The 14,524-nt window shown below is 32.9% G+C and overlaps 1 protein-coding gene across 2 annotated transcripts in view; it reads left to right on the top strand.

Moving 5' to 3' along the window:
• LOC128186323 (receptor-type tyrosine-protein phosphatase eta-like) overlaps window positions 1–14,524 on the top strand; it is a 71,379-nt gene that overhangs the window by 47,652 nt on the left and 9,203 nt on the right. For both annotated transcript variants that reach the window (XM_052856122.1, XM_052856121.1), the window contains exons 16-24: window positions 478–617; window positions 812–895; window positions 1,100–1,169; window positions 1,617–1,781; window positions 1,912–2,040; window positions 6,625–6,754; window positions 7,846–7,916; window positions 8,479–8,593; window positions 9,211–9,297. In XM_052856122.1, the coding sequence (XP_052712082.1) occupies window positions 478–617; window positions 812–895; window positions 1,100–1,169; window positions 1,617–1,781; window positions 1,912–2,040; window positions 6,625–6,754; window positions 7,846–7,916; window positions 8,479–8,593; window positions 9,211–9,297 (991 nt within the window). The remainder of the gene's footprint in view (window positions 1–477; window positions 618–811; window positions 896–1,099; window positions 1,170–1,616; window positions 1,782–1,911; window positions 2,041–6,624; window positions 6,755–7,845; window positions 7,917–8,478; window positions 8,594–9,210; window positions 9,298–14,524) is intronic.

The following is a 14,524-nucleotide window of genomic DNA, read 5'->3' as shown; positions in this document are numbered from 1 at the left end:
TCATGTCAGGTCACATGAAAAAATGACAAACCGTGAACCATCTCAAAAATCCATTAAACGAAAGAAAAAAAGAATTCAAAGCAGAGCAACACGGACCCCTTAAAATATAGAGGAAGGATCAGAAGCCTAGGAGAAGTGAACGTCCTCTGCTGACCGGTTACACCCGCCGTGTGCTCTTTGTCGTAATCGGGGGAAATGTAAAAAATTGATTTAATCATAAAATTAATCATACCTGTCCCTCTGAACATGGCCTGCTCCAAAGCATTTTATTGTTTGTTTTTTTTTAGTTGTGGAAAAAAAATTGGACACGGTATACTAAAAACTCAAAACATATATTTTAAAAATTTTAAATTTTGCTATGTCGCTTACAGTACCTAATTAATTAGTAAACAGAACTACTTGATATGTTAACACACCCTTTTACTTATCAACTAAATTTTCTAGTTAATTTTGTATCATTTTAATTTTCATTTACAGCTCCTGGACAGGTTGTTGGATTATCTGTTCAGAGGAAAGAGACAGACTACCGGACAGCCTATGCTTCATGGAGTCTTCCAGCTTTGATGGACCGTAATGGAGTTCTCAAAAGCTACTTATTCTCCAACAATCATACTGGGGTACGCCTCCTTCAGAGTAAATTTCAAAGCTCAGTGAACATAAAGTGTTTTTATACAGTAATGTAAAGTTTATAAGCATGCACTCACAATTTTAAGCCTTGTAGAAAAAAGGGTCCTAAAAAAAGAATAATATACATGTTTTAAGCAGTAATTGTATGCATGTACTATAGGACATTATCAAATTTTATTAAAAGGAAATGAAAACAGAAGAAATAAATGTATCTTTGACTGTTGAAAAAAGTTTCCCTGTAGAACCAGAGAACATTTATGCTGTGGAGGTAATTATCAGTTTCATTATTTCTTTCCAAAACAGACATTATTTTGATGAATCATATTTATATATCCAATAACATAAAATGATATGTGAGCTAGTCCGTAGTTCAATAATAAATTGAAAAATTAAAAGGCAATTTTTAAAAGTAACTGTTAAACTTTTGATTTACATTCTGACAAATGCAGTGAAAAAATATCTTTTTCATTAGGTAATATTAATAAACACTGAAAATATGGAAAGTGTTGCATCTAGACATATTTACCAAGCATCACCTGGACGTGAGTATATTATACACATTTTAATTTAAGACACAAGAATGTTTACATTGATGCAAATTTAAGACAATCAGAGAAATTAAAAATGAAACTGTATTTAAAATTCCAATTCATATATCTTAAAACCAAACATTTATCAGGCATTTGGATAAAATGATGTCAGAGTAATTCACATAAAGATTACTCAATGGTAAATAGTAAATTGATATGCCAGAACAATTATTAATTTTGAAAACTAAAAATATATTCTATGCAAATAGATGTTTATTTATCTGCTATAGTTATAGATTGTAGATAAGGTTATGCACGTATCTGTACCTGTAAAGCTCTGTAAACTGTATTACATTATAAGGTTTTCATAAATTGATATAAATATTATTGCGTAGTATGTGAAACAATTTGAAATGTGCATGGATAACAATTATCATATGACTATTTTCAAATTTGCAGCTCCAGATGTTTCTAACATAGAACCCATAGCAACCAAACCTGGAGAACATATTAAAACACAGAACACAATAACTCTAGAAATTAATAAAGAATACTTCAGGAATGATTTAAATGGGAAACAAGTTCTTTTTGGAATTGCTGTTTGTGCAGAATCCAAATGTCAAGGTGAGGTATAAAACAGTAAATTAATTTCATTGTTAAAAAAGTCATGTCAAACCAAGTTTTGTATCTGCTTAATACAATGTATGTGCAACAATTGAATGCTTTTAATTATTAAATTTGTTCTTATAAAAAGATATGGATCCAAACACAAGAGACAACGATTGGAAAAACTTACCGACTTGGCATGAGGCAAAGGATAAAGGTTTTCCACTGTATCGAGCCACTAATGAAAGTTACATGGAAATGATCAAGAAATTCAATGGTAATGCTTTTAAGATTGGGGAACAGAAGCCTTTTTGGTTTTTAGCTAACCGAGACGAAGTCAGGGGGAGCTTATGCTATACCCTCGGCGTCGGCGTCCGGACCTGGTTAAAGTTTTTGTTGCAGGTCCTGTATCTAAGCTATTTCTTGTCCTATCTTCACCACACTTGCATGGATGATGCATCTGGACCTACTAATTGACTTAAAAGACTTGGATGCTGAATCTGAGTCCTAAATTTCAGATGCTGGAGGAGGTTAAGGTTGTTGGACCAGGTTAAAGTTTTTGTTGCAGGTGCCCTTTGATAGCAATATCTAAGTTACTGCAGGTCCGTACTTCACCAAACTTGCATGGATGGTGTGTCTTATGATACTGATGCACCATACAGGCTTGAGTGCTGAATCTGAGCTATAGGTTTCGGATGCTGGAGGAGGTTAAGGTTTTTGGAGCAGGTAAAAGTTTTTGTTGCAGGTGCCCTTTGATAGCAATATCTAAGTTACTGCTGGTCCGTACTTCACCAAACTTGCATTGAGGGTGTGTCTTATGGTACTGTTGCACCAGGCAGGCTTGGATGCTGAATCTGAGCTATAGGTTACAGATGCTGAAGGAGGTTAAGGTTTTTAGAGCTGGTTAAAGTTTTTGAAACAGGTGCCCTCTGATGATTTTATCTTAGTTATTACTTGTCCTAACTACACCAGACTTCCATGGATGGAGCGTCTTATGATACTGATGCGCCTGACGGGCTTGAATGCTGAGTCTGAGCCATAGGTTTCAGATGCTGGATATGGTTAAGTTTTTTGGAACAGGTCACATGTTAAATATATAATAGTACTATTTCAAACTTGCATAGTTTATTAAACTGTAATATGAATGAATCACAGAGGAAGCTTCAGATGCAGAGCTTGATCTCCATTATCAAGGATGCTAAAAAATATATCTTAGTTATTACAAGTCCTAACTTCACCAAACTTGAATGGATTGTGTGTCTTATGATACAGATGCACCTGACAGGCATGGATGATGAATCTGAGCCATAGGTTGCGGATGCTGGAGCAGGTTAAGGTTTTAATTGCTAGTGCCCTCTGATGATGATGTCTTAGTTATTACTGGTCTGAACTTCACCAAACTTGCATGGAGATGCGTCTTATGTATACTGATGCACCTGACAGGCTTGAATGCTGAATCTGAGCCATAGGTTTCGGATGCTGGATGAGGTTTAGTTTTTTTGGAACAGGTCACATGTTTTATAGATGATAGCTTGCATAGTTGATTTTACTATATTATAAATGAAACGCAGAGGTTGCTTCAGATGCAGAGCCTGATCTCCATTATCAAGGATGCTAAAGAAATCTCCTACCTCACTCAAACCTGCTCGATAGATAGATGTGTTTGTTGATAAATGATATAACATGATTCCTATGATAAAGTATTGTATGGTATGAAACAATATTGTTTAATATGATACAATATGATATTATATGTAATATCATTAAAAGTTATATAATACAATATGATATTGTATCAATTTTTTTGAGATTTTATGTTATGATATTGTAACATGATATCGTTATGTATAGTATTGTATATAATGATACAGACCCTGAAACGTACTACTACACCAAAAAAGCGTGCGACTTTCGTGCGAGAAACGTTTCGTGTAAACCGTTTAGCGTTTCGTGTAAACCGTTTAGCGTTTCGTGTGAATCGTGAAGCGTTTCGTGTAAACCGTTTAGCGTTTCGGGCAAAGCGTGCAGCGTTTCGGGCAAAGCGTGTAAATCGTTTCGAGCAAAGCGTGCGAGAACCGTGTGAAACGTTCATCAGATTTCATTCGGAACTCTCTGACAATTTAATTGTTTCAAAATAGCGCTCGAGTTAAACATTACTTTAAACTGATTGGCAAAACTCCTTAGAGATATTCTCGTGAAATAAATCTATAAGAAATAATATACTTATCTTTTTACAAACTTGAATTAATTTTTAACAAACAAAAGAAAAGTACGCGTATTGAAAGAAGACTAGTTACTGAGACTATTAGGCTGTGTACAACCAGTACACATACATGTAACCTCGGACATCGGGTGAGACCTGCACCTGGCTGAACCTGTCAATCAAACTCTGTGTATTCGTTTTCATTGGATGGTCACGCGTCTCTTTTTTTGTCAATAGCCAATAGAAATTTAATGACTTCAAGGTAGTCGGAATCAGTATTTGATGATGCACACAATTTCAATGATAGAATATTTAACATTAATTTAAACAAAATTAAATGTAAACATAGAAAGAAAATATACTGTTCATTTCTATGAAATGCGGGAAGTAAATTCTTCTGAATCCCGATTAAAAATATTTCTACAAGTTATTATTTTAATTATTTAAACACTGATACCGGAAAACAACAAGTAATTTACACACTGAAATTTTCCTACAATGTACACATGCAATTAATTATTATGGGAATCTATATGCATGGTACTTAATTCAAATAGATTAATTTATGATAGATATATTGTACGCCGTTATGCAGGGCGCCGGTTATGTATACGAATATTGAGACAAAAATCTAAATCATTTTTTATTTTTTGTTCTTTCCGAAATCCAAAATAGTAATGACAACTTTCTCTATTGTTGAATCCATTGATTTTTCTCTGTGATATTATGTACGGAACATTTATTTACGCGAATGATTCGACATAAAAAAAATTAGTTTGTTGTTTTATAGCATTTTTCTAACTTATGTGACTAATTTAATTTTACATAACTTTCAAAATTATCAATGTAAATAATTACAGGTTTATTTACAGTTAGTTTTTTTTACATCGTATTCTCTGAAACCAATAAGAATATTAATGTGAGAAGAAAAAACAAATCCCGCCGAATACTGAAAAACCAAATTATCAATGTAAATAATTACAGGTTTATTTACAGTTAGTATTTTTACATCGTATTCTCTGAAACCAAGAAAAATATTAATGTGAGAAGAAAAAACAAATCCTGCCGAATACTGAAAAACCGATTTCAGTTTGTAATCATACGGATTTTATTTTTGGTATTGAATATTGTGTTACGGTAACTTTTTTCTCTAGAATTTTTATTATTTACCGGACTAATAAGAATCATGGATATTTCTTTTGAGCAATAAATATTTTTATAGAAGTAATATTTTTGACTAGTTCTGTGAATAAATAATTTTTTGCTTTAAATATAAGTACCAAATTAATTTAATTAATCAATTCAATACTTATGTACATATATGTTTCTAATATCAGTATTTCAATTATTTCGTGTTTTCTTAAAATTAATTCCTACTAACAGAGTAAGAAGAAAGAGAAAGGGTAAAATCCGAGAGGACCTGAATCGATCAGGATAAAAGCGTGTCCAAAGCGTGTGAAAAGCGAGCAAATCGTTTCGTGCGAGAATCGTTTCGTGTAAACCGTTCAGCGTTTCGTGTAAATCGTTTAGCGTTTCGGGCAAAGCGTGCAGCGTTTCGTGTAAACCGTTCAGCGTTTCGTGTGAACCGTCTAGCGAGCGTGTAGCGAGCGTGCAGCGAGCGTGTGGTGTAGTAGTACGTTTCAGGGTCTGTACATTATTGTATAATATAATATTGTATTATTAATTTATTATTTTATCATATGATACTATTACATAAGATATGCAAAATATAATATTATATCCTATGAAACAATATTGTATATTCTATAATATTGTATCATACGATATTGTATAATATGATATTAGTTTCTGTTATATAGAATTATATCACATGAAATTGTATAATATGATACCGAATATTATATAATATCGTATCATACGATAGTGTATAATATGATGTTGGTTTATAATATGATATATTATCACATCACATGAAATTGTATTGTATCATATTTTAAAATATAGTATTGTATCATATGATACAATATGTATAATATAATGTTGTATTATATATTTTACTTTATCACATAATATTGTATCATTTGATATGATACAATGTTGTATCAAATTATATTGTTTTATATACAATACACAATGTATAATATCATATGTTTCAATATTATGATGTATTATGTATAATGATATTATAATATAATACTATATTGTTTTATATATTATGATATTGTATTATGTGATCAAATACAATAACGTATAACACAATACAATGTCATATCATACATTACAATATCATATCTCATCATTGTTTATTATGGTATTTTATTGTATTATATGATATATGGTGTAAATATGATAGGGTGCAATATTTGATTTTATATTATTGTATTGATTAACATATGAACATGATTATCATACAATTTTTAAACAGATGATATACGATATTGTGTCAAAACAGAATCCATGAATATCCAAGATCATAAAGTATGATTTTCATTTAATATGATAAAGGTGGTCTCATAAAGGTGAAGTCTCATAAGGGTGATGTCTCGTCTCGGTGAGCTTTGTAATCTGTGATTACCTATGTTTTCTTTTTTATGTATTTTTTTGTCAAAATGTTTGCCATATTTACAGCAATTTTCTTACGGTCTGGAAACTGAAAAAAGTTGCGAATTTGATTTTTGGCATGCTTCCACATTGTAGATACTCGAAGGAAACGGTCAACAACTAATCCGTCATTGTTAGAATACAAAATTGGAGAAGATTCAGTCTGTCCTCAATTGGAGAGGAATGTACATTGTAATGGACCACTTAATCCAGGAAATCAATACAAGTATGATGAATTCATTACAACTAAACTTATTGTAAAATTAATTCACAACACATGCATGTATAAGCTGAGTTGGTTTAATTTCCTAGTCTGTGTAATGTAATGAGCTATTCGCATTTGAGATCAGTATTAAATGCTAAAAAAATTTTTTTTACTTAACTTAAAAACTTCCTAAGCACAGATAAACCATATTGCTCTAGACAAATGGCTTAAGTGGAAGTTTTGATGAACATGTCAATTGTGTGTGCAGTCATTGTCATCAGTTTGTTTGCTAAACTTTTCTCAATTTTATCTGTTCTAGAATAAAATGGGCCAAATACAAGTAATCATGTGATTAATTTCGTTAACTGCAGTTACGTATTATGTTTGAAAGAAGGTTTCTTGAAAAAAGTTTTTTTTAATGATTTAAAATATTTATATAATGATCATGTTGCATCTGAGTGCATTCTTACACACAAACAAAATATAGGCGATCATTTAACATATAAAAATGATAATCCAATAATCCCCATGAATAGCTAGTTTTTACAGGATACAAGAAATTAAATGCAGGTGCACAAATGGATCAAAGTGAAACAATTAAAAATCAAAGTAAATGCAGAATGTGATTTCGTTTTTAAATATTAATCAGATCTACGTTTATTCAATATTGGAAATATGAAAAAAATCCTTTACAGTTTTACTTCTGCTTTTTATTGTATTTTATTTTGTTAATCTACTTAAAGCTGAACACCGCTCGCAATTAACTAAACAAACTGAACACAGTTCACCGTACTTTTACTTACCTGTTTACCTTATAAGAAAAAGAGAGAACTCTATTGCAAGAACAAAACTTTGTATTAAATCTACTCATATTTATTTTCCGTGATTTGGAAATCATCGCGAACAAAGCGGAAATTGGATACACGCGGAAAAAACTGATATACAGTTTCTTAATGATTATATGTTCAATTGTTCAGTATTGTATGTGAAATCTTTTTGAACAGTTTATTTTTTAACTTAATTATTTTTTAGGACAACATTTTTATACAACTGATACTAATCATTTGCTAACCAATTTAAAAATGAAGAATTGTTTAATCTTGCTCTTTCAGGGTTATCATCTTTGCATGTACTAGGGGAGGATGTACACATACAGACCTAATGGGACCTTATGCTACTACAAGTAAGTAGTGGTTTAGTGTGTGAATCATTAACATGTACAAGATTGAAAATGACGAAATATCTATAAAGAAATGGTTGACATCCCACCCTAAACCATATATATTTTTATTCCTTGTGTCAAGACACATCAAAAGGTATGTAGGTAAAGAGCCCCAGGATGGTCTGCGCCCCCTTCCCCCCCCCCCTCCCCCCCGAACAAGAAATGACAAAATATCTTAAAACGGCTGAGCTCCCATCCTAAACCATATACAATGTATATTCTTGTTTCTTGTGTCAAGATCAACAAATGGTACACGTATGTAGTTCATGAGCCATGATGTTGGTTCTGACCCTTTCCAACAAGGAGTGCCCAAATATCTTGAAAACTTTGAGAGCCTCACCCTCAATAAATATGTATAATTGTTCCTTGCATCATTTAGGTTTACCCGATATATAGTAAATGACCCCTCCAGGAACACGATGAATGGTAATTCTTATCCCCAAATGATGGCCTCGCTTCGTATGATAGACTTTATAATCGTAATGTTTGTATAGATTTACAAAATTTTTAAATTTTCTTTCAGAGATTCCAGAGGAACCAGATTCTAAATTAGCAATAATAATTGGTGCTTGCGTGGCAGTTGTTGTTTTTCTAGTTGTTGTTGGAGTGGTTGTTGTTATTTTAAGAAGGAGAAACAGGTATTAGAATTTTTGCTTACATACTTATGAACTAATTATTTACTATAATAATATTAATTTGGAAAAGGAGTTGCGTTTTAAATATTCTTAAAATAATGAAAGCAAAAAAGATAGACGCGTTTTTTTTAAGTATTAAGTAACATGCTGTCATTATGCCATTAAGGTGGTATGGGACATCTGTCGATATTAATGTGAATTAAAGTTCTTGTACAATATAATTAAAATTCTTTTATCGGTTTAGACTTTCAAATTTTTCAATATTTATGAAAAAAATAGCTTTTAAAAATATTTTGAGTTAAAAATTGTAAAACTTCCAGCGGGATTCCAACTCATGACTTACAGATTCGTAGTAAACCCTCTTACCCACTACGCTGTTAGGTGACAATAACGGGACAGAAACTATAATTACACTTGGTTTTGTTGTTTATTCCGATAAACAATACGTCACAATATGGAAGAGTCCCATACTACCTTTAATGGTTCTTATTTTATATTGCTAAATGAAATTTTCAGAATGACAATGTATACATGTCATGTAATTCTTTAGATTAAATGATATACTATGTTTTGCAGTCAAATTCTACTAATGCAGTCTTTCTTGATTTTATCTGGTACAGATTAGGTGAAACAAAGAAATATACAAAAGGAATAGATAATCAAATAACCATAGACGAACCTGTTGCTAAAAACATTCCACGTAAAAGGTACAAGTTAATTGATATTTGTGTTAAATGTTTCAAAATATCTTAATGATTATTCACAAAGAAGTAAAATGAGCAGACACTGAGTTAGCCAATCTACCCAGTTTATTAAGTATTTATTTGATTTTCATTTAATAATATAATTTGGTAAAATTTATGCTGTTTACTATGGCAAAAGATCCTTGATCTTTCCTATCACATTAAAGACCGGGGTTGGGGTATAAATAGCAGCCAATGAGTAAAATGGAGGAAATTTCAATTTTCTTGCCACCTTTCACTTCAGAGAAGAAATTTCTGAATTTAAACATTTATCAACAAAAATTTTAAAATAATTTTTGTTCCATAACTCAAGTCAACTGAAAGGCTTTTTCAGATAATAAAAGATTAATTATAGATGCTTTATTTCTCTTGAAATTTTCATTTAAAGTTTTGAAGTGAACCAGAAATTCAAATTTCCTCAGATTTGATTGACAGTTGCTTATTGTTTACATTTCTACCGGAAATGCCTATTGCTATAGACGCACTCACAATAAATGGCGGACAGCGTGTCTTACCTCAAAACTGAATAACACAAAGTAATCCCTGTAATTGTTTTATTACTTCGTTATCACTTTGCTAATCATTTACAAATAGAAAGAACACACATGTTTACAGCCTAGTGTCCGTCCTTCTGCTTTACTCTCCGTATCAAGTTTCTTATCAATGAATGCATGGGGCCTTCGTGGACGGATTAATTACAGTCGGACTTCGAGATTATAAAATGTTATCAATGATATACAGCACACTGATCGAAAACATTACAAATTATCATTAAAAATGTATGAGGGTTTTACTCCCAGCGATGTCCCATATATGGCACATTTTTTAGATTTGGAAGCCACCTTCTCACTGTCTCTAAAACACATGAAGGTAAAACATCCCTACGATGACAAACTACGCCACGCAGCCTCGGATTTTGGTGCATAATCTCAAGTTTTCGGCTTTTGTATCTTGGGTCTTGAAATACACCTCTGTGGAACAGCATAGTCCAGAAAAATTTATATTTTTCTTTTCTTAGAGAACTATTCCGTCTGCTTGGTGGTTCACATTCCGATTTCCACCACATCTGATGGTTTCTTTCATTGGTTATACAGGGTCTGCATAAGCAATGGGGACATTCCTCAACATTGTTGTCCTGGGGAATGTGAAATGTCCGTTCAAAATTTCCCAGCACTTCACCATTCTCATCTGTCTCATCAGCATTGCTCTGAATTCCTTCACCTGTTGCTTCTTCCAAATCCCAATTATTGAAGTTAAAAAACTGTATAATTGCTTCTCTTTGCTCTGAATTTACCCTCAGTGAAATTACACTTGTGTCTTCTTTTTCCGCCATTATTTTGTTTCTGAGTATTTTGGAGGGAATTTTATTAGGGCAGAGGTAAAACAAAAGGATATTTTAGTACTGGTATATTTTAAAATACTTCACATCAAATATTCACAGTTATATTGTAAAACAAAATTTGAATGTATTGGGAAAAATGTTTTTTTCTAATACAAAGATAGTTCAGAAGTAAGTTTACAGCCAATAATTTCATGGTAAATATCTCATTATTATGAAAACACCTCTGTGGAACCTCACACAAGTTTGCTGATTTGGAGGCTGATTTATTGACATTTGGCGGGAGGGATTCCCCACTGAGCCAGGACTCATGTGCATTAGACTCTTCCAACAGAGCGCCCATGGGGGTGGATCATCTTTATTTTTACCACATTTTTAAAAAGTTTTACATGTATCATGAATTGAGACTTTTGGTCTTTATTCAAAACTACATTTATTAAATAATTTTCACAAGCATATTCAGAGTTATTGGATTTACCATTAATTGTGGAAAGTACATTTTAACATCAAGACTTTCACAACTCTAATAATGGCACAGCCCAGTGAAATATGATACTAAGAGTATATATGTATATACATATCTATTTTCATTTGTTGCCATCCATAGCAAAAAGTACATATATACTGTTATTATACTGAGTCTTTAATTTAAATCATGGAAGAAAGCAAACGAAAACGTCCCCCAACTTTTAAGTTGGAAATTCCAGCAAGTGCTGAAAAGAAGCAGGAAATGTTGCACAATCTCCAAAGTGTAAGAGAAGTTCTTGTAAGAAAATTGGGAAGACCTGTCAACAATACAGATATAATGGATGCTTTGTTGAATTCTTGGAAGTTATCTGCTGAAGATGAAGAACAAAGTCCTAAAACACCAGGAACCTTTATCAATGTAAAGAGAGGACAGGTTAACCAAGACTTTTTTGTGACATCACTATCTTCTATCCAGAAGCTTATGGATATAACTGCTACTCATGGAAGGTATTGTCATGGAAAATTGGAAGTTAGAAAAGTGACAAAACGTGGACATGTCGTCTCTTTGAAGTTATGCTGTACAAAAACCAGGACATGCTCCACATAAGTACATTTGGGCATCATCTCCCTATCTGCCAAATGGAAAATATTTAATAAACCAAAGAATAAACCATGCTTTCCTGTGTAGTGGCATGCTTCCTTCCCATTACTCCCGATTTTGCACTTCTGCAGGACTTGGAGTGCTGTCGAAAGAAAAGAGAACTTCTTTTTTTTAAATGTACAAAACGTTTGTACAACAGGAGTATGAGGATTCCATAAGTACTGCGCTGTTGGAAGAAATCGGTATGTACGAAGATTTAGATGGAATTGATATCATCACAGATGCTCGGCACGGGTGGCGGAAAAATGCCAAGGATACCAGTGTAGTAGCAGTTGGCGAAAAAAGTCACAAGATTTTAAATTGCGTGCACATTACCACTGCTGATGATCCTGTAACACAGCGACATGAAAAAATCGGGACTGAAAAAATTTACCCTATTAGGAAGCAGAACAAGTCACTGTTCAAAATCACACCCATGACCGCAACCTTTCCATCAATAAAATGGTGAAGGAAGCAGTGAGTACAACAAACCAAAATGATATCTGGGATTAAAAGTGTAAAAAAGGCAATGTCATTAGTTTCTAGCGGGCCTAGATACAAAGAGGGGAAAACCTGGTCCGAGGAGTTGTATGACAAACCTGAACCTGTAGCAACTCATTTTTATTGGGCGATAAAGAATTGCAATGGAGATTCCAGCACTTAAGATCAATGTTAGAAAACTGTGTGGAACACTACAAAGGGAATCACAAGCAGTGTCATTCGGAATCAAGATGTAAAAAGGACCCTAACTATGAACCATCTAAAATTGTTATACAGAACCCAGTGGCTGAAAAATTATTGAGAAATGTCATTATCAATTCACTGATTTATAAATACCTTGAAGATTTTAAATTAGGACGTGACACTTACTATGTTGAAAGTTTTAACAACACTTTAAATATTTATGAAGACAAAAGGATTGCTTTCGGTAGTGACCAGTATAAAGTGCGGGCATTTTTAGGTACATGTCACTGGAATGAAAATGTTGGGAGGGATTTCACTTCAGTTTCTTACAAAATTGACCCTAAAGCCCCAAGAAGAAAAGTGGGTTAAAAGAACTACAAGAAACAAACATATCAGTTCAGAAATAACATTTGGAAAAGATACATTAAATCTGTGTTTTCAAAACGAAGGAAAGAATTAAAGTTAATCAGGTTTCTTGTGATCTTTTAATTCTCTTATCAGCACGTGCTTGTGGTATGCAGCTATCTATAAATAACTTCACTCTGCAGTGTTATCAGTGAGGAGGTGTGGCCTGCCTCCTTATATGCTTAATTGCCGTCCGTGTGGATATTTTACTAGGTCAACCCCGGTCTTTAAACTGAGTTGTAAGCATAGCATTAAGGATTATGGCAAGTCTACTGTAAAGCAAAATTTCAAATCTTTTCATTCGGCCAATTAAGTTGCTTTTTTCTAAAGAAAAAACAATTCTAAAGAAATATTTACTATTTAAATTAGCTTTATCAGAGTAAACAAAGATTGTTTAAAAATTGCTTTAAAAAATCCATTATTTATGATAAATTCCGAGTAATTCGACATTTCAAAATGGTACAGTCCATTTAGATTGCCTAATTATTTTGGAGGGGGGTTGATTTAAAATCCATTCTTTTCATGTATTTGAACTCACAATTTATGACATTAAAATGACTTATTTATGGCATTATTAGACAAAAATAATTTAATGGTTTATTAGTTTTTTAGTCAGTTTTTAGCTCACCGAGACGAAGTCTGGGGAGCTTATGCTATAACCCCGGCGTCTGCGCCCGGATCTGGTTAAAGTTTTTGGACGAGGTCCTGTATCTAAGTTATTACTTGTCCCACCTTTACCAAACTTGCATGAATGGTGCATCTTGACCTAATTATGGACTTAAAAGACTTGGATGCTGATTCTGCGCTATTAATTTTAGATGCTGGAGAAGGTTAAGGTTTTTAGAGCAAGTGCCCTTTGATAGCCATATCTAAGTTACTTTTGGTCCTAACTTAACCAAGCTTGCATGGATGATGCGTCTTATCATACTGATGCACCTTACAGACTTGAATGCTGAATCTGAGCCATAGGTATCGGATGCTGGAGGAAGTTATGGTTTTTAGAGCTGGTCAAAGTTTTTAGAGCAGGTGCCCTCTGATGATTATATCTTACTTATTACTGGTCCTAACTTCACTAGACTTGCATGGATGGTGAAGGTTTTTGGAGCAGGGCACTTTGATGGCCATAGCTAGTTACTACTGGTCCAATCATCACCCAACTTGCATGGATGGTACATATTTTGATACTGGCTGCACTTGGCAGCTTGGATGCTGAATCTGAGCAAAAGGTTTCGGTTGCTGGAGCAGATATAGGTTTTTGGAGCTGATTAAAGTTTTTGGAGCAGGTGTACTTTGATAAAAATCTTAGTTATTATGATTTTAATTATTGGATATATGAAGCATATCGTGATACTGATGCACTTGCCAGACTTTGATGTTGAATCTGAGCCAAAAGTGTTGGAGCCTGAATGAAGTAAACGCTAGTTTAAATGTTGGGAAAAATGATGTCCTGACCAATTTTTATGGTTCTTGTATCTTTAATTTGGATTAGAAGTTTTAAAGGTAGCTAAGATACAGAACCATCCATTATCAAGGATGGTAAGAAAACTTTGATCTAACTCACTCGAACTTTCTTGATAGATATGACTGTTCATTTATAATACAGCATTACAATCCTATGATATTGAATCATAAAAATACTATTTTATCATATGATA

Source organism: Crassostrea angulata, chromosome 5 (assembly GCF_025612915.1).
Source record: "Crassostrea angulata isolate pt1a10 chromosome 5, ASM2561291v2, whole genome shotgun sequence".
NCBI lineage: Eukaryota > Metazoa > Mollusca > Bivalvia > Ostreida > Ostreidae > Magallana > Magallana angulata.
Note: the sequence above shows the minus strand (reverse complement) of the source record. Positions and strands in the feature narration are given on the sequence as shown.